This window comes from Daphnia magna, unplaced genomic scaffold (assembly GCF_020631705.1).
Source record: "Daphnia magna isolate NIES unplaced genomic scaffold, ASM2063170v1.1 Dm_contigs236, whole genome shotgun sequence".
NCBI classification, from domain to species: Eukaryota; Metazoa; Arthropoda; class Branchiopoda; order Diplostraca; family Daphniidae; genus Daphnia; species Daphnia magna.
In genome coordinates, this window is record NW_025533195.1 from 72,733 (window position 1) to 93,012 (window position 20,280).

Genomic DNA, 20,280 nt, shown 5'->3' on the forward strand with positions numbered 1-20,280 from the left:
TTTTTACTTCTATATGTATTCTGCATCAAATATACTTGTATTCAATGTGAATACACTGTTATACCATGAGTTTTTACTTCTATATGTAAACAGCATCAAAAATACTTGTATTTAATGTGAATACACTGTTATACCATGAGTTTTTACTTCTATATGTAAACATCATCAAATATACTTGTATTCAATGTGAATACACTGTTATACCATGAATTTTTACTTCTATATGTATTCTGCATCAAATATACTTGTATTCAATGTGAATACACTGTTATACCATGAGTTTTTATTTCTCTATGTAAACAGCATCAAATATACTTGTATTCAATGTGAATACACTGTTATACCATGAGTTTTTACTTCTATATGTATTCTGCATCAAATATACTTGGATTCAATGTGAATACACTGTTATACCATGAGTTTTTACTTCTATATGTAAACAGCATCAAATATACTTGTATTTAATGTGAATACACTGTTATACCATGAGTTTTTACTTCTATATGTAAACAACATCAAATATACTTGTATTTAATGTGAATACACTGTTATACCATGAGTTTTTACTTCTATATGTATTCTGCATCAAATATACTTGTATTCAATGTGAATACACTGTTATACCATGAGTTTTTACTTCTCTATGTAAACAGCATCAAATATACTTGTATTCAATGTGAATACACTGTTATACCATGAAAATTTACTTCTATATGTTAACAGGATACAATATACTTGGATTCAATGTGAATACTCTGTTACACCATGAGTTTTTACTTCTATATGTAAACAGGATCAAATATAATGTATTCAATGTGAATGCACTGTTATACCATGAGTTTTTACTTCTATATGTAAACAGCATCAAATATACTTGTATTCTATGTGAATACACTGTTATACCATGAGTTTTTTCTTCTATATCTATTCTGCATCAAATATACTTGTATTCAATGTGAATACACTGTTATACCATAAGTTTTTACTTCTCTATGTAAACAGCATCAAATATACTTGTATTCAATGTGAATACTCTGTTAAACCATGAGTTTTTATTTCTGTATGTATTCTGCATCAAATATACTTGTATTCAATGTGAATACACTGTTATACCATGAGTTTTTACTTCAATATGTATAATGCATCAAATATACTTGTATTCAATGTGAATACACTGTTATACCATGAGTTTTTACTTCTATATGTAAACAGTATCAAATATACTTGTATTCAATGTGAATACACTGTTATACCATGAGTTTTTACTTCTTTGTGTATTCTGCATCAAATATACTTGTATTCAATGTGAATACACTGTTATACCATGAATTTTACTTCTATATGTAAACAGCATCAAATATACTTGTATTAAATGTGAATACACTGTTATGCCATGAGTTTATACTTCTATATGTGATCAGCATCAAATATACTTGTATTCAATGTGAATACACTGTTATACCATGAGTTTTTACTGCTATATGTATACTGCATTAAATATACTTGTATTCAATGTGAATACACTGTTATACCATGAAAATTTACTTCTATATGTAAACAGGATACAATATACTTGAATTCAATGTGAATACACTGTTATACCATGAGTTTTTACTTCTATATGTATTCTGCATCAAATATACTTGTATTCAATGTAAATACACTTTTATACCATGAGTTTTTACTTCTATATATATTATGCATCAAATATACTTGTATTCAATGTGAATACACTGTTAGACCATGAGTTTTTACTTCTATATGTAAACAGCATCAAATATACTTGTATTCAATGTAAATACACTGTTACACCAGGAGTTTTTACTTCTATATGTAAACAGGATCAAATATAATGTATTCAATGTGAATTCACTGTTATACCATGAGTTTTTACTTCTATATCTATTCTGCATCAAATATACTTGTATTCAATGTGAATACACTGTTATACCATGAGTTTTTACTTCTTATGTAAACAGCATCAAATATACTTGTATTCAATGTGAATACACTGTTATACCATGAGCTTTTACTTCTATATGTATTCTGCATCAAATATACTTGTATTTAATGTGAATACACTGTTATACCATGAGTTTTTACTTCAATATGTATACTGCATCAAATATACTTGTATTCAATGTGAATACACTGTTATACCATGAGTTTTTACTTCTTTATGTATTCTGCATCAAATATACTTGTATTCAATGTAAATACACTGTTATACCATGTGTTTTTACTTCTATATGTAAACAGGATCAAATATAATGTATTCAATGTGAAGCACTGTTATACAATGAGTTTTTCCTTCTATATGTAAACAGCATCAAATATACTTGAATTCAATGTGAATACACTTTTATACCATGAGTTTTTACTTCTATACGTAAACAACATCAAATAAACTTGTATTCAATGTGAATACACTGTTATACCATGAGTTTTTACTTCTATATGTAAACAGGATCAAATATAATGTATTCAATGTGAATACACTGTTATACCATGAGTTTTTACTTCTAACTGTAAACAGCATCAAATATACTTGTATTCAATGTGAATACACTGTTACACCATGAGTTTTTACTTCTGTATGTAAACAGGATCAAATATAATGTATTCAATGTGAATGCACTGTTATCCCATGAGTTTTTACTTCTATATGTAAAAAGCATCAAATATACTTGTATTCAATGTGAATACACTGTTATACCATGAGTTTTTACTTCTATATCTATTCTGCATCAAATATACTTGTATTCAATGTGAATACACTGTTATACCATGAGTTTTTACTTCAATATGTATACTGCATCAAATATACTTGTATTTAATGTGAATACACTGTTATACCATGACTTTTTACTTCTATATGTAAACAGCATCAAATATACTTGTATTCAATGTGAATACACTGTTATACCATGAGTTTTTACATCTATATGTATTCTGCATCAAATATACTTGTATTCAATGTAAATACACTGTTATAATATGAGTTTTTACTTCTATTTGTAAACAGAATCAAATATACTTGTATTCAATGTGAATACACTGTTATACCATGAGTTTTTACTTCTATATGTATTCTGCATCAAATATACTTGTATTCAATGTGAATACACTCTTAAACCATGAGTTTTTACTTCTATATGTAAACAGCATCAAATATACTTGTATTCAATGTGAATACACTGTTATACCATGAGTTTTTACTTCTATACGTGAACAGCATCAAATATACTTGTATTCAATGTGAATACACTGTTATACCATGAGTTTTTACTTCTTTATGTAAACAGCATCAAATATACTTGTATTCAATGTAAATACACTGTTTTACCATGATTTTTTACTTCTATATTTAAACAGGATCAAATATAATGTATTCAATGTGAATGCACTGTTATACCATGAGTTTTTACTTCTATATGTAAAAAGCATCAAATATACTTGTATTCAATGTGAATACACTGTTATACCATGAGTTTTTACTTCTATATGTTTTCTGCATCAAATATACTTGTATTCAATGTGAATACACTTTTATACCATGAGTTTTTACTTCTATATGTAAACAGCATCAAATATACTTGTATTCAATGTGAATACACTGTTATACCATGAGTTTTTACTTCTATACGTGAACAGCATCAAATATACTTGTATTCAATGTGAATACACTGTTATACCATGAGTTTTTGCTTCTATATGTATTCTGCATCAAATATACTTGTATTCAATGTGAATACACTGTTATACCATGAGTTTTTACTTCTATATGTAAACAGCATCAAATATACTTGATTTCAATGTTAATACACTGTTATACCATAAGTTTTTACTTCTATATGTGATCAGCATCAAATATACTTGTATTGAATGTGAATACACTGTAATACCATGAGTTTTTACTTCTATATGTAAACAGCATCAAAAATACTTGTATTCAATGTGAATACACTGTTATACCAAGAGTTTTTACTTCTATAAGTGAACAGCATCAAATATACTTGATTTCAATGTTAATACACTGTTATACCATAAGTTTTTACTTCTATATGTGATCAGCATCAAATATACTTGTATTGAATGTGAATACACTGTTATACCATGAGTTTTTACTTCTATATGTATTCTGCATCAAATATACTTGTATTGAATGTGAATACACTGTTATACCATGAGTTTTTACTTCTCTATGTAAACAGCATCAAATATACTTGTATTCAATGTGAATACACTGTTATACCATGAGTTTTTACTTCTATATGTAAACAGGATCAAATATACTTGTATTCAATGTGAATACAATGTTATACCATGAGTTTTTACTTCTATATGTATTCTGCATCAAATATACTTGTATTCAACGTAAATACACTGTTATACCATGAGTTTTTACTTCTATATGTATTCTGCATCAAATATACTTGTATTGAATGTGAATACACTGTTATACCATGAGTTTTTACTTCTCTATGTAAACAGCATCAAATATACTTGTATTCAATGTGAATACACTGTTATACCATGAGTTTTTACTTCTATATGTAAACAGCATCAAATATACTTGTATTCAATGTTAATACACTTTTATACCATGAGTTTTTACTTCTATACGTGAACAGCATCAAATATACTTGTATTCAATGTGAATACACTGTTATACCATGAGTTTTTACTTCAATATGTATACTGCATCAAATATACTTGTATTCAATGTGAATACATTGTTATACCATGAGTTTTTACTTCTTTATGTATTCTGCATCAAATATACTTGTATTCAATGTGAATACACTGTTATACCATGAGTTTTTACTTCTATATGTAAACAGCATCAAATATACTTGAATTCAATGTGAATACACTGTTATACCATGAGTTTTTACTTCTATATGTGATCAGCATGAAATATACTTGTATTCAATGTGAATACACTGTAATACCATGAGTTTTTACTTCTATATGTATTCTGCATCAAATATACTTGTATTCAATGTGAATACACTGTTATTCCATGAGTTTTTACTTCAATATGTATACTGCATCAAATATACTTGTATTCAATGTGAATACACTGTTATACCATGAGTTTTTACTTCAATATGTATAATGCATCAAATATACTTGTATTCAATGTGAATACACTGTTATACCATGAGTTGTTACTTCTATACGTATTCTGCATCAAATATACTTGTATTGAATGTGAATACACTGTTATACCATGAGTTTTTACTTCAAAATGTATACTGCATCAAATATACTTGTATTCAATGTGAATACACTGTTATACCATGAGTTTTTACTTCTATATGTAAACAGGATCAAATATAATTGTATTCAATGTGAATACACTGTTATACCATGAGTTTTTACTTCTATATGTATTCTGCATCAAATATACTTGTATTCAATGTGAATACATTGTTAGACCATGAGTTTTTACTTCTATATGTAAACAGCATCAAATATACTTGTATTCAATGTGAATACAATGTTACACCATGAGTTTTTACTACTATATGTAAACAGGATCAAATATAATGTATTCAATGTGAATACACTGTTATACCATGAGTTTTTACTTCTATATTTAAACAGCATCAAATATACTTGTATTCAATGTTAATACACTTTTATACCATGAGTTTTTACTTCTATACGTGAACAGCATCAAATATACTTGTATTCAATGTGAATACACTGTTATACCATGAGTTTTTACTTCAATATGTATACTGCATCAAATATACTTGTATTCAATGTGAATACATTGTTATACCATGAGTTTTTACTTCTTTATGTATTCTGCATCAAATATATTTGTATTCAATGTGAATACACTGTTATACCATGAGTTTTTACTTCTATATGTAAACAGCATCAAATATACTTGAATTCAATGTGAATACACTGTTATACCATGAGTTTTTACTTCTATATGTGATCAGCATGAAATATACTTGTATTCAATGTGAATACACTGTAATACCATGATTTTTAACTTCTATATGTATTCTGCATCAAATATACTTGTATTCAATGTGAATACACTGTTATTCCATGAGTTTTTACTTCAATATGTATACTGCATCAAATATACTTGTATTCAATGTGAATACACTGTTATACCATGAGTTTTTACTTCAATATGTATAATGCATCAAATATACTTGTATTCAAAGTGAATACACTGTTATACCATGAGTTTTTACTTCTATACGTATTCTGCATCAAATATACTTGTATTGAATGTGAATACACTGTTATACCATGAGTTTTTACTTCAAAATGTATACTGCATCAAATATACTTGTATTCAATGTGAATACACTGTTATACCATGAGTTTTTACTTCAATATGTCAACAGGATCAAATATACTTGTATTCAATGTGAATACACTGCTATACCATGTGTTTTTACTTCTATATGTATTCTGCATCAAATATACTTGTATTCAATGTAAATACACTGTAATACCAAGAGTTTTTACTTCTATATGTAAACAGGATCAAATATACTTGTATTCAATGTGAATACACTGTTATACCATGAGTTTTTACTTCTATATGTATACTGCAACAAATATACTTGTATTCAATGTGAATACACTGTTATACCATGAGTTTTTGCTTTTATATGTAAACAGGATCAAATATAATGTATTCAATGTGAATACACTGTTATACCATGAGTTTTTACTTTTATATGTAAACAGCATCAAATATACTTGTATTCAATGTGAATACACTGTTATACCATGAGTTTTTACTTCTATATGTAAACAGAATCAAATATACTTGTATTCAATGTGAATACACTGTTATACCATGAGTTTTTACTTCTAAATGTAAACAGAATAGAATATACTTGTATTCAATGTGAATACACTGTTATACCATGAGTTTTTACTTCTATATGTAGGCTGCATCAAATATACTTGTATTCAATGTGAATACACTGTTATACCATGAGTTTTTACTTCTATATGTATTCTGCATCAAATATACTTGTATTCAATGTGAATACACTGTTATATCATGAGTTTTTACTTCTATATGTAAACAGCATCAAATATACTTGTATTCAATGTGAATACACTGTTATACCATGAGTTTTTACTTCAATATGTATACTGCATCAAATATACTTGTATTCAATGTGAATACATTGTTATACCATGAGTTTTTACTTCTTTATGTATTCTGCATCAAATATATTTGTATTCAATGTGAATACACTGTTATACCATGAGTTTTTACTTCTATATGTAAACAGCATCAAATATACTTGAATTCAATGTGAATACACTGTTATACCATGAGTTTTTACTTCTATATGTGATCAGCATGAAATATACTTGTATTCAATGTGAATACACTGTAATACCATGATTTTTAACTTCTATATGTATTCTGCATCAAATATACTTGTATTCAATGTGAATACACTGTTATTCCATGAGTTTTTACTTCAATATGTATACTGCATCAAATATACTTGTATTCAATGTGAATACACTGTTATACCATGAGTTTTTACTTCAATATGTATAATGCATCAAATATACTTGTATTCAAAGTGAATACACTGTTATACCATGAGTTTTTACTTCTATACGTATTCTGCATCAAATATACTTGTATTGAATGTGAATACACTGTTATACCATGAGTTTTTACTTCAAAATGTATACTGCATCAAATATACTTGTATTCAATGTGAATACACTGTTATACCATGAGTTTTTACTTCAATATGTCAACAGGATCAAATATACTTGTATTCAATGTGAATACACTGCTATACCATGTGTTTTTACTTCTATATGTATTCTGCATCAAATATACTTGTATTCAATGTAAATACACTGTAATACCAAGAGTTTTTACTTCTATATGTAAACAGGATCAAATATACTTGTATTCAATGTGAATACACTGTTATACCATGAGTTTTTACTTCTATATGTATACTGCAACAAATATACTTGTATTCAATGTGAATACACTGTTATACCATGAGTTTTTGCTTTTATATGTAAACAGGATCAAATATAATGTATTCAATGTGAATACACTGTTATACCATGAGTTTTTACTTTTATATGTAAACAGCATCAAATATACTTGTATTCAATGTGAATACACTGTTATACCATGAGTTTTTACTTCTATATGTAAACAGAATCAAATATACTTGTATTCAATGTGAATACACTGTTATACCATGAGTTTTTACTTCTAAATGTAAACAGAATAGAATATACTTGTATTCAATGTGAATACACTGTTATACCATGAGTTTTTACTTCTATATGTAGGCTGCATCAAATATACTTGTATTCAATGTGAATACACTGTTATACCATGAGTTTTTACTTCTATATGTATTCTGCATCAAATATACTTGTATTCAATGTGAATACACTGTTATATCATGAGTTTTTACTTCTATATGTAAACAGGATCAAATATACTTGTATTCAATGTAAATACACTGTTATACCATGAGTTTTTACTTCTATATGTATTCTGCATCAAATATACTTGTAATCAATGTGAATACACTGTTATAATATGAGTTTTTAGTTCTATATGTAAACTGCATTAAAAATATACTTGTATTCAATGTGAATACACTGTTATACCATGAGTTTTTACTTCTATATATAAACAGGATCAAATATACTTGTATTCAATGTGAATACACTGTTATACCACGAGTTTTTACTTCTATATGTATACTGCATCAAATATACTTTTATTCAATGTGAATACACTGTTATACCATGAGTTTTTGCTTTTATATGTAAACAGGATCAAATATAATGTATTCAATGTGAATACACTGTTATACCATGAGTTTTTACTTCTATATGTAAACAGCATCAAATATACTTGTATTCAATGTGAATACACTGTTATACCATGAGTTTTTACTTCTATATGTAAACAGAATCAAATATACTTGTATTCAATGTGAATACACTGTTATACCATGAGTTTTTACTTCTAAATGTAAACAGAATAGAATATACTTGTATTCAATGTGAATACACTGTTATACCATGAGTTTTTACTTCTATATGTAGGCTGCATCAAATATACTTGTATTCAATGTGAATACACTGTTATACCATGAGTTTTTACTTCTATATGTATTCTGCATCAAATATACTTGTATTCAATGTGAATACACTGTTATATCATGAGTTTTTACTTCTATATGTAAACAGGATCAAATATACTTGTGTAAAGCATTCTCCCTCTCGGGTGAATGGCTTTACGAATTAAGACAATTTGTTGTGTAAATAAACTCAGAGGCGTATTTACCCACAATGATGATTATGTATTACTAAGCTGAGGCCAAAGGTTTACAAAACGAGTAGGAATACATGGACGTGAGTCCAATAGGGAAACTGAGCGTGAGATTCGAGACAAAGTAATTTGATCTTACCGTGGTAGCGCGGGCGTACAAGCGTGAGGGGATAATAGGAGAAAACGGGAAACAATACTACTTGCCGACACGTATAGTATTTGGAATACGTGTTGAGAAGATAATTCGAATACACACGACGCTCGGAGAGGAAAGAAGAACAAAATAAGTTGGAGGAATAACTAATGGATTAAAATGAATAAGCTAACACATCAAGATAAAAGTCTACTGTTTAAGAGTGACAATTCAAGCTAAAGGCGACTGAACGTCTTGCAAGCTGATACTTGTCTGACTCTTGTCAGAAAGTGGGTTCACCATGAAACGTCGCATCTTCGCATGTGGCGTGATGTTCGTGACGCGTAGGTGCGTCACACGCGTGAGTCAGAACCCGGAAGTTTTATCTAGGTCAACATGGTTGCACATGAAGCAACTAACAAATACGTTTATAATAGTGAATAAGAATATAATATGGATATAAAATAAGCATAAGCAAATAGATCATATTGTGGGTATCTTGCAAAGGTATATATATTTAGATGGCTTCGTTACATCACTCCCGGTTGCGTGAGATTACGTCCCGTAATCTCTCATTGAATTCGAAAGATTCGGAAGTTGCGGTGGTCGAAGTTCTCCATTTGGGACAGCATAGACTCCGAATCATTTCGAAAAATCCCAAGCAATAGCAGATACGCATGAGGACCACACCGGAGACACAGAGTAAACCGATGTAAAAATAATCCTTCAGTTTTCCCCACCAGCTGGTGTAGGTCCCGACATTGGATGCTGTTATCAAAACATTGGAGGTACTCAATGCTTCGCGTACCGAAGATATATCTTGTGAGTGTTCGTTCATAGCTGCCGCAATATCGGCCATGATATTCATGTGGTTAAGCATGGTATCACTGTATGCTGGGTTGCTGCGATGTTCGTAATCAGAAAATTTGACATCTTCGTAACGAAAGGAGTGGGCGAGTGACTGCTCAGGTAAAATAATATTTGCCTCGATTGGGTCCCAGGTGTTATTACGGAATGCGTACGGCTTGCCATTAAAGTTGACAAATCCATTGGTCCAATAACAGGGTGAAAATTTTACAAGTTCCCATCCATCAAGGTTTATTGTAAAGTTTTGGAATTTTGGTTGTGGACCGCAAGAGGTCACTACGGTGTCAAATGTGACATTTAGTTCTTTGCATTGAATGACGACTGCCGTTCTACCCAAAGCTTGGAGTTTCGTGCACTGGGGTAAATTTAATTGGGAAGCCGCTAACCATCCATTATATTGAGCGGCTGCGATAGCTCGTTCGTGTTTCGCCTTTCGGGAATCACATTGTAATATTTGAATTAGTCTCGCTAATTCATTTTCGTGATCGGTGAGTTGGTCGCGAATATATTGTATATTAGCTGGTATACTGAAAATTTCAGCGTTAGGTGGCGGTGGTGTCGTTGTTGATGCTGAAGAAGAATTTTCCTTTATCTCTCCTGTCAAAAGGTATAATTTTGGTTGACCAACGACATCGTAAGCTGATGTACGGTTCGTACAATTGGGTTGAAGTGGAAGACAAGGAGGTCGAAGAGTTAAGTGAAAATCTAGTTGATTTTCGTCATCCTGTAGACGGAATGACTTTTCGCCTTCCAACTGTCTTGTTAGTGTACCGACACCAGATTCAACAAGTCGATTGATTGGTGCGGTGTGATGCGTGTAGGTAGTGTCCCATACCAATGTTAAATGATTATGTGACAAGTTACCTGCCGTCGCGGATGCTGTGCCAATAGGTGTCTGGAAGTTAGTGTCTTCACTTTGTTGATAAAGTTGCACTTTTTCAAGGACGCAGTTAGTAATTTGTGCTGTTACTGTACTCATCCAATATTTCAAAGGTGTTGGATCGTGATCGAATACATATTTATTATCCGAAGCTTTCATCTCATTTCCGTTGCACTTTTTATGGTTAATCATGTCGTTGCACTCTGAAGGTGTCGTATCGATGGAAATTTTGTCCGGCACAATCACTACCTGGCCGAAAAAACTCACAGTAGTGTGTTTAATGTTTTTCCATTTTGCGCAAATATATCCCGGAAAATGAGCTGCTGCCCGTTCTTCACTGTAAACACCGTATTTCACTTGAACACTATTTTTGTCAATTTCTTTTGGCCGGCAATTTGCGTCAGAAAATTGAAGAATTCCCATTCTTAATGGCTCTGAGCAATCGCAAACGGTTGTTTCAAAGGCTTGCGGACGAATCCAGCAAAGGCTTAGCAGTAGGAGAAATGGCAATGGCGACATTTCTATAGGCATAAGCAAAACAAAACAAAACAAAATTTTGGGAAAAATAGTACGTACAATAATGGAATAAAACAAAATAGACGAAACTTTTATGGTTTTCATACAAAACAAAAATAAAATCAAAGAATGAAAAGGGTAGCAAAAGATAAAAATGGGAGTAACGTATTCTAGGCTTAAAAATGTCAAAGATTTTCCGTCGGCTTTTGCTAGACACGCTACGGCAAAAGGATACGTAAATGAAATGTCTCATATTATAATTTGTTTAAGCATAAAGAGAAACAATATTGCAACAATTAATTAGTATTATTGGAAAGAGGGGAAGCTAAACATTATTATTGAAAAGAAAGAATTTAAAAAATAAACATTCATTTGGCAAGGGGAATAGAAAAGAAACGTTAAAAAAATGTACGGCGAGAAAAAAAAAATTTAAGGATCCTATGCGAAGTTGAGAATTTTCTAAGTCCAACACATGGGAAAGGGGTATGCACGGAAACAGAGGAGGGGAGGGTTGTGTAAAATACTAGCAAGTGTGTAGGTCGCCTTGAAACATTCCATAGTCCAAGTTCCACATTTTAGCGGGTAACGTAAGAAAAGGGGAGCAAAAGAAACGGTAAAATTAAGTGCGTGGGTGTGTGGGGAATGCTATAGCGTTGGTGCTGACGTTCTGGCGTGGCACATTGAAGTGGCATTATCGTAATACCGAAGGTATGGAAAGGTTTTCTATAACTTAACTATATGAAATATGGAATTATCGATATCATTTCTGATATCGTATTTATCGCTTATGTTTACTGATAACCTGCGTATATGCAGTTTTTGAACTGTCATATGCTGCCTAAAGTTATATGTCCTCAAATACGATAATGTCAATGACTATGGCAAATAACGATGGGTTTATAATTATAATATTAAATATTTGTTTGTAATTATTGTATTGGGAACCGAAATAAAAAGGTAAAATGAAAGAGATACAAATTGGGGGGGACATGAATATTTTAGTAGGGAGGGGGGTAGCGTTCTTGATTGCAATGTAGACATTTATCTTCATCTGCCCACGTCACTGGTGGCCAGAATAACGGGGGATGACGGTTTGCCGGATCCAAGTCCAGGATTTCCTTCAATTTCTCCGTAGCCTTCCTCCATTTCTTCATTCGGATCAGCGCTACCAGCTGATCAGTGAAGGCGTTCGTTACGTAGTCCAATTCCTCCATCGCCTCACGACGACTTTCTTGGAAGGCGGCGTTGTCGATCCGCGGTCGCTGCGCGGTTCCTCCACTAGTGGTTGGCGGGTTTGGAGCGGGTCCGCAGCTAGTCGGAGCAATACCCGCTGTCGCCTCCTCGGCTTCCTGTCGGGGGCGTTTTTCTTGTGGCGTTCGGTTGTCGGCTGTAGTGGTGCGATTGTCCATCTTTGTTTTCTTCTTAGCTCTCTTTTCTTTCTTTAGTAGAAAAATTGTCGGAGTCCGGAATGGAAGTGACTTGTGTTTTTCGGACATTTTGGTTTAAATAGTGGAGTCCGTAGCTGGGGTGGATGTGTTTTATTATTTTGTTGGCGTCCGTATTCGTATAAAATTTTATGTCGTTCACTATTTTCGTCACCAATTGGAGTAATGCCGCCGTTTTTTGTTACATTGTTGGCAAGAAATAGTTCAGATTTCAACAATTCGGGCGTGGGAGCGTTGGTTGTAAGAGGCAAGGGTTCAAATATCCATTCCGCCAAAAATGTTTAACTTTAAAGTGAGTTTAATCTAATGATTGTAAGATTGAAAGTTGTAGGAAAAGAAAGTGAGCGTTTTTGAGAAAGTTGTTTTGTCAAAAGATACTATTAACTAAGTAGAAACCGATAATTATTAGGATTGTGGAGCGGTTTGTTCGGATCCGTGAGTGAAATTACTTATTTCACAAATCCGTACAAGTTTTGGAAAAGAATGTGAAGTGTATAAAAATGTAGAGTTAGTCAATGTGATAATTTGTGAATCAATAAACCTGAAGAAAATATGCCCAGCGTGTCATTTCTTTTATAAAATTAACGTTTCAGTTCGCGGTTCGGTTCGTGTTGTTGGGTTAATCGGGGTAAGTGTCGGTTATTGGGTCGAACCGGTTCGTTATCGGGTTGGCGGTTCGAACCGAGTTACCCGGGGCACCCCGTCACGCAATGACGGTTTTGGCCCAACAAATCAGTGCTGGACATATCTTAATCAGACCTTGAATCACATTTCATTTTGTCGAAGGAATGTTTGAGTTGTTGGTTCTGTTATTCGGTTTCTATTGTGTTTATTTACTCAAAATATAAACTACTCTTAAATGTAAAGATTGAACGATAAGTAAGATAGGAAAGAGCGAGGGTAAGTGGAATAGAATGTAATTGTAAATAAACACAGACTACGATGGACAGGGGAGAACATGTAAGTAAGAAGAGTGGAGTAATTGTTCTGTTCCCGATCCTTTGTTTGTATTTTCTTTATTCCTGGGGGTGTTTGCGTTTTTGACGTTTCGCTCCCGGTCCCCATTGTTGCGGGTGCCAGTTGTAGAGTGGAGGATGACGCCTAGTAGGATCCAAGTCTAGGATCAGTTTAAGAGTGTGGACAGCGCCGCTCCAATCTTCGGTGAAGATCTGCTCGCTTAGTTCCGATGACAGCTGAGCTGTTTTTTCTTCCAGGTGTCGTTCGTACCGGTTGCGTTCCAACTCCCACGAATTGTCGTCCACGGAGTCCGGTGATTGTGGTGTCTGGCTAACGATGGGGACGTTTCCTTGTTGGGGTGGGTCCCAGCTCGAGTCGTCTAGCTGTGCCATAGGAATTAGATTTTGTAGAGGAGCTCTCACCGCTTGGGGTCGCCGGCAGCTTGTTTGAGGCCCACGCTTCAATTAGTTGGTAGTTAAGTGGTGGGGACTTGGGGTTTTGGTCCATTTTAGAAATTGACAACTTTAGACTGTGCAGAATGGATTTTGAAGGATTGAAGTGTTCGTTGGTTGACAACTGAAAACGGTTTGTTGGTCGACTAGGACTTTGTCGTCCTTTAAATAGTCGGTTGACCGCTATTTGTTATGGAATTGTTTGGCTTGTGTTATTGGATTCCATCCACATAACGACTTGTTTTCTTCGAGTTCTTTGTGGGCGACCGGCAAAATTCGCATGTGCAGTTTCATTCGCCGACACGTTAACATCGGACTCCTTTGTTTTTACAGAGTCGTTGTGATTGTTTGTATAGTGAAAAGTAAGCGAAAAATATGAAGAAAGGAAAAGAAGTGAAAGAAGAGTATAGGAGGCGGAATAGGAGAAGAATTCTGGACTAAAGGATTACTACGGTAATGTTAATATAACTTCCCTATTATTTTATGCGTATTAATATTTTTACTCGTGGTTTAGAATTCGACCGCTAGATGATGTTGTTCTAGTTTACATTTTGAGCACTAGATGGCATGAGAATGTCAATTCTTGAAATAAATAGGTCCAACTCAGAAAATAAGACTTATTGATTCAAAATGACAAATAACTTGAACTTAGTTAAGTAAGGTTGTTATTTATCTAACGGGGAGGTTTTTTTTTTTTATTTTATGTTTTAAAAAAATTAGTTTGTCAGAGATGGAATGACTTGCTTGAATATACGCATTGATTGTACCCCACGCAAAGATAGTTGGTTAGCGAGCTTGCTTGCGACGCGTGGGCACTCGGGTTCAAATCCCGGGGGAAGCTTGTAAAAGGGAACAAATGTGCGTCGGCTCCAATGTACGGAAGGTGGGTCACGGTGGTTTACCATCGTGGCCTTTCCACCCCCTTCTTGTACATTTACGCCTCGCGCTCTTCTCAGCTGTCTTTCCGTTGGCCGTGTAACTCTTGTGGGTGGCAAGAGTTGGCTTTCGGAACTGACTACTGACGATGGAGATTTGTTCCTTTCTGGCTAGGGGAGAGTCTGGCGCTGGACTCGAACCTCGTTCGAACGGCTTTTGCATTTTTTTTTTTTTTTTTTTGAAATTTTTAAAGTAATTTTTCCGCAATGTAATTATATTTAATTTCAATTCCAATTGAATAAAAAAAAAAAATTTCTTTCTTTTACTTAGTCTATTTGGAGACTATTCTGATTGTTACGTCTACCGTTTTTATTTATGGAAAAACACTACTGAGGCTACAACGCTTTGACGAGGGAAGGGAAATACTGAGAGGGGAAATACTGAGAGGGAAAAGAAGACAGGATAGAAAAGTGATAGGCGAATAACAGAATATAGCCATATTTTTCTTGTTATTGGACTCCATCTCGATAACGCAGAGGTTTTTGTCGATTGCGTTGCGGGCGTCTGGTAACATGAAGTTGTTCTAGTTTCTCAGCTGAAAAATCTTCTTTGGGCTCTGATGGACGATCATCTGCCTTAACTTCAGCGCGTGCGGAGTCATCTTTGTTAATTGCGTCTTTCTGAATTGATGTTGTTTCGTCGCCGGACTCGTCTGTGTTAGAAGTATTATTTGCTGATGAAGGTCGATGCACGTTGATGACGTCGTCTTGTTGTTGTGAACCATTTTCATCTGCCAAAAGATCACTTGTTTGTGCGGTGTCGTTTTCGGGGCTGTCACTTGCCATTATTTCTTCGTGATCTTGATTTTCCATGGCAATGTCATGTTCTTGGGTTTGAGTCGCTATTGACTTACGAAATCGGTTTTCAAAATCAGAGGGGTTCTCAATTGGGGAACAAAGTTCTGTTTTCCACAGCATTGTCTCGTACAGTGGTTTTAAACGATTTACATGCGTACGTTGACATTTATAAGAATTATCAGCTATATCAACAGTACTATTATTATAAATTTTTACTACTCTATAAGGGCCTTTATATTTTGACGTAAACTTCCTACTATCTCCATCCTTAACTACACGAATATCTAATAAGACTCTATCGCCTACAACATATTTCTTTTCTTTTGCTCGCTTGTTATATTGTTCGCGTTGACGATTCCGCGCTTTCTCGGTTTCTTCGCGAACTCGTTGGAAGCTATAACGCAAGCGATCAGTTAAATTTCCTACGTAATCAGAAGCAGATTTAAAGGTTGAAGGGGAAGCATCTAAAAATTCATTTATAGGAATATTGGGATCTCTACCGTGCACTAAATAATAAGGAGTTTCAAGTGTCGAAGAATGCGTAGAACTACGGTATGCAAATAAAACATCATCTAACATATCTTCCCAGTTGGAATGCTCTCCATCTTTTAATTCTTTTCGTAACATTGATGTCAATGTACGATTAAATCTTTCTGTTTCTCCATTGCTAGCTGGGTTGTATGCTGTCGTCAATCTTTGGTCAATTTTCAATTTTTTACAAAAGTATCGGAATAATTTCGAAGTGAAATTGGTTCCTCGATCAGAAACAATAGCTTTAGGCATTCCATGCCTCACAATAATTGTTTTGTAAACACATTCCGCTGTCGTGTGTGCAGTTTGATCTTTTAACGCAACTGCTTCCACCCAGCGACTAAAATAATCCGTTATTACTAATATATAACTGTTACCATTTGGGGAAATCGGAGTGATAGGACCTAAAAAGTCCATTCCTATTACTTGAAACGGAGCTTTCGCAATTTCGTGGGGGTGCAAAAGTGCTCTATAAGTTGAAGAAGTGTTGGCCATGCAGATTTCACAAGCCTGGCAATATTCTTTAATATCAGCCCTCATAGTTGGCCAATAGTAATGATTTTTCACTTTCAAGTAAGTTTTATAAAAAGCTAAATGTCCTCCCATCGGTGCATCATGTAATTCTTTTAGCACAAGATGACGGAGTGACAAAGGCAAAACTAATTGGTGATTTAATTCGTTCCGCTTGCTATTTTTAGAAGGCAATTCATGGCGATAAAGTGTACCATCTAGAATTTCAAAGTATTCAATTTCTTTCACCCAATCGGGCTTAGAGACGCAAAATGTTTCTTCGAGTTCGCCTGTTTCTAAATAATTTTTAATTGCAACACAAAGATCGTCTTCCATTTGCTTTTCGCAAATGAATTTGATATTGGTTGACGCTGGCTGAATACTAGCAATTTTTAAGCGAGACAAACAGTCAGCATTTTGATGAATACGACCCGGCCTATATTTTAATTCATAATTGGTCGCTGCTAAAAGTATAGCCCATCTTCCTAATCTTCCATTGTTATCTTTTTGGTTCTTTAACCATTGCAAAGGTCTATGGTCACTAATAATTTCGAACGGTTTATCTAAAAGATAATGCCTAAAATGTTTAATTGCGTCAATTACGGCCAATGCTTCCTTTTCTGTCGTTCCATATTTCGATTCAGCTTTTGTCAGTTGTCGACTTGAATATGCAATTGGATGTTCATGACCATCCTGCATTTGAGAAAGTACAGATCCTATTCCATAATCGCATGCATCAGTAAAGAGTAAAAATTTTTCATTGAAATTGGGGTAAGCGAGAACTGGGGGCGTTACTAGAGAATTGCGCAGTTTCTCAAAAGCCAGTTGTTCCTCAGTTCCCCAAGCAAAAGGTTTTCTACTAAGATCTTTATGAGTTAATCTAGTCAGTGGTTTAGCAATTGATCCAAAATTTTTAATAAACCTTCTGTAATATCCAGCAAGTCCAAGAAATGACCGTACTTCGTCAACAGACGTGGGTGTTTTATAGTTCACTATCTTATCAATTTTTCCAGGGTCGGGTTTAATACCGTCTGTTGAAATAACATGACCGAGATAGTTTACCGATTGTTTTATAAACTGGCATTTCTTAAGCTTTAATTTTAAATTAGCAGCCTTTAATAAGTCAAAAATTTCACGAATATCACGTAAGTGATCTTCAAAAGAGTCCGAAAAGATGATGACATCATCCAAATATACTAATGCTTTACTTCCTAAAACGTCTTTCAGTACATAATTCATTAGTCTTTGAAAAGTAGCCGGTGCATTGCACAGACCAAATGCCATTCTTTTAAATTCATAAAGGTTGTTTTCTACTACAAATGCAGTTTTTTCAATAGCTGAGTCATCTACTTGAATTTGCCAATAGCCAGAAGCTAAATCAAGAGTTGTGAAAAATTTCTTTCCGAATAATTTGTCTAAAGTTTCATCAATTCGTGGCATGGGAAAAGAATCCTTTTTGTAATACTATTTAATTTTCTATAATCGACGCAAAATCTAACTTCGCCGTTCTTTTTCTCTACTAATACCACGGGTGAAGCCCATGGTGAATGTGAATATCGGATTACATCCGCCTCAAGCATTTCTTGTACTTTGTCCTCTAATAATTTTCTTTGATTGTTTGTTACTCTATATGGGCGTTGTCGAAGGGGGCCTCGTCCTTGTGTATCAATTGTGTGTTTAATGAGATTAGTATTCCCTAATTCTGAATCTTTTGAAGCGAACAAGTCGTGAAAGTCATTTAATAATTTAGAGAGCGGTACTTGAAATTCCGGGTCGACATCCGAAATTACAACAGGCTCAAATTTCTCGTTAGGTTTGTGGTCTGATTTGTTTAAAGCAACTTTTCCTATTACTTGACGAATTATCTCAATTACTCCTAACTTAGTGTTTCTTGGTATGTTGACTTCAGTGAATGAATGATTTTCGACCATAATATTATACGTTCCATCTCCCGATACTTTTCCAATGAATTCTTCGATATATAATCCTGCCGGCAAATTTTCTTCTGGGGTAAATATAAATGCTGTTTGAGGGGGGACATACGGAAATGAACCTTTCATTTGCGCTGCAATTACCAGCGACGTCTGACGAAATAGCGTCGTCTTTTTGACCGTTGTAATTGCCATGTCTGGTACCCTAGAGATAGCTAAAGGGCCCTGCTCATCTCTTTTTAAATAAATGCTCTTGGCTTCTCCATCAAGCCGAAATCCGTGTTTCTGGATTGCATCCCATCCAAGGATACAGTCTTCTGTAACACCGTTTGTAACAATAAATTCTTGTCTTAAAACTGACTCTCCGTAGCGAACGGGCAATGTCACTCTTCCCAGTGTGTGTAATTTTCTCTCCCCTACATCGTATAAATCAAAATCAAGCTGACTGCAGATCACTTGACCTCTAGGGGGCAACTTATTAAATAATCTCTCGTGTATAATACTTTTAGACGCGCCTGTATCAAATAATGCTTGTAAAGGGATTTGGAAAATCTTCAATGGAATTCTTGGGGTCGATTCATTTGTAATGGTTGTTAATTTTGCGACTTGTCGGGATTTTAAAGGAGGCTCGATATCAACTGACCCGAAGCTACAGTTGATCCCTAGTGGTTTCCCTGGCGTTGAGGTGGGCCTGGAATGTTAGGTCTATTTGGTTCTCTTATCTTAGGACAATTATTAGATTTGTGACCTATTTCACGGCAAGAATAACAAATAGGGGGTTGTGCCTGTTCTAGATTCTGGCGTTGAAATTTGCGACAAGTAGACTGGGTGTGGCCTCGAAATCCACAAAAATTGCAAGTCATCAAAGGTTGTGAGGGCCTGTATGGGGAATCACTAGAAGGTCTTGAAAAGGACGAAGTAAAATTCCTAGGTTTATTCGGAAATCTCGAAAAGTGCTGAGTGGTGTTGTCGTTACTACCAAAACGTGAGG

The 20,280-nt window shown here is 33.8% G+C and overlaps 1 protein-coding gene across 1 annotated transcript; it reads right to left on the reverse strand.

The window, feature by feature from the left end:
• Nucleotides 1–9,292: 9,292 nt before the first annotated feature.
• LOC123467806 lies at nt 9,293–12,091 on the reverse strand. Its single transcript, XM_045167591.1, has one exon. It carries the CDS (start codon nt 11,833–11,835, stop codon nt 10,003–10,005), a length of 1,833 nt encoding a protein of 610 aa, XP_045023526.1. The 5' UTR covers nt 11,836–12,091; the 3' UTR covers nt 9,293–10,002.
• Between the last annotated feature and the right edge of the window lie 8,189 nt (nt 12,092–20,280).

Bases quoted from the DNA above. Each gene is read 5' to 3' on its own strand.
- LOC123467806 (XM_045167591.1), bottom strand. From the start codon at position 11,835: ATGAAAACCATAAAAGTTTCGTCTATTTTGTTTTATTCCATTATTGTA.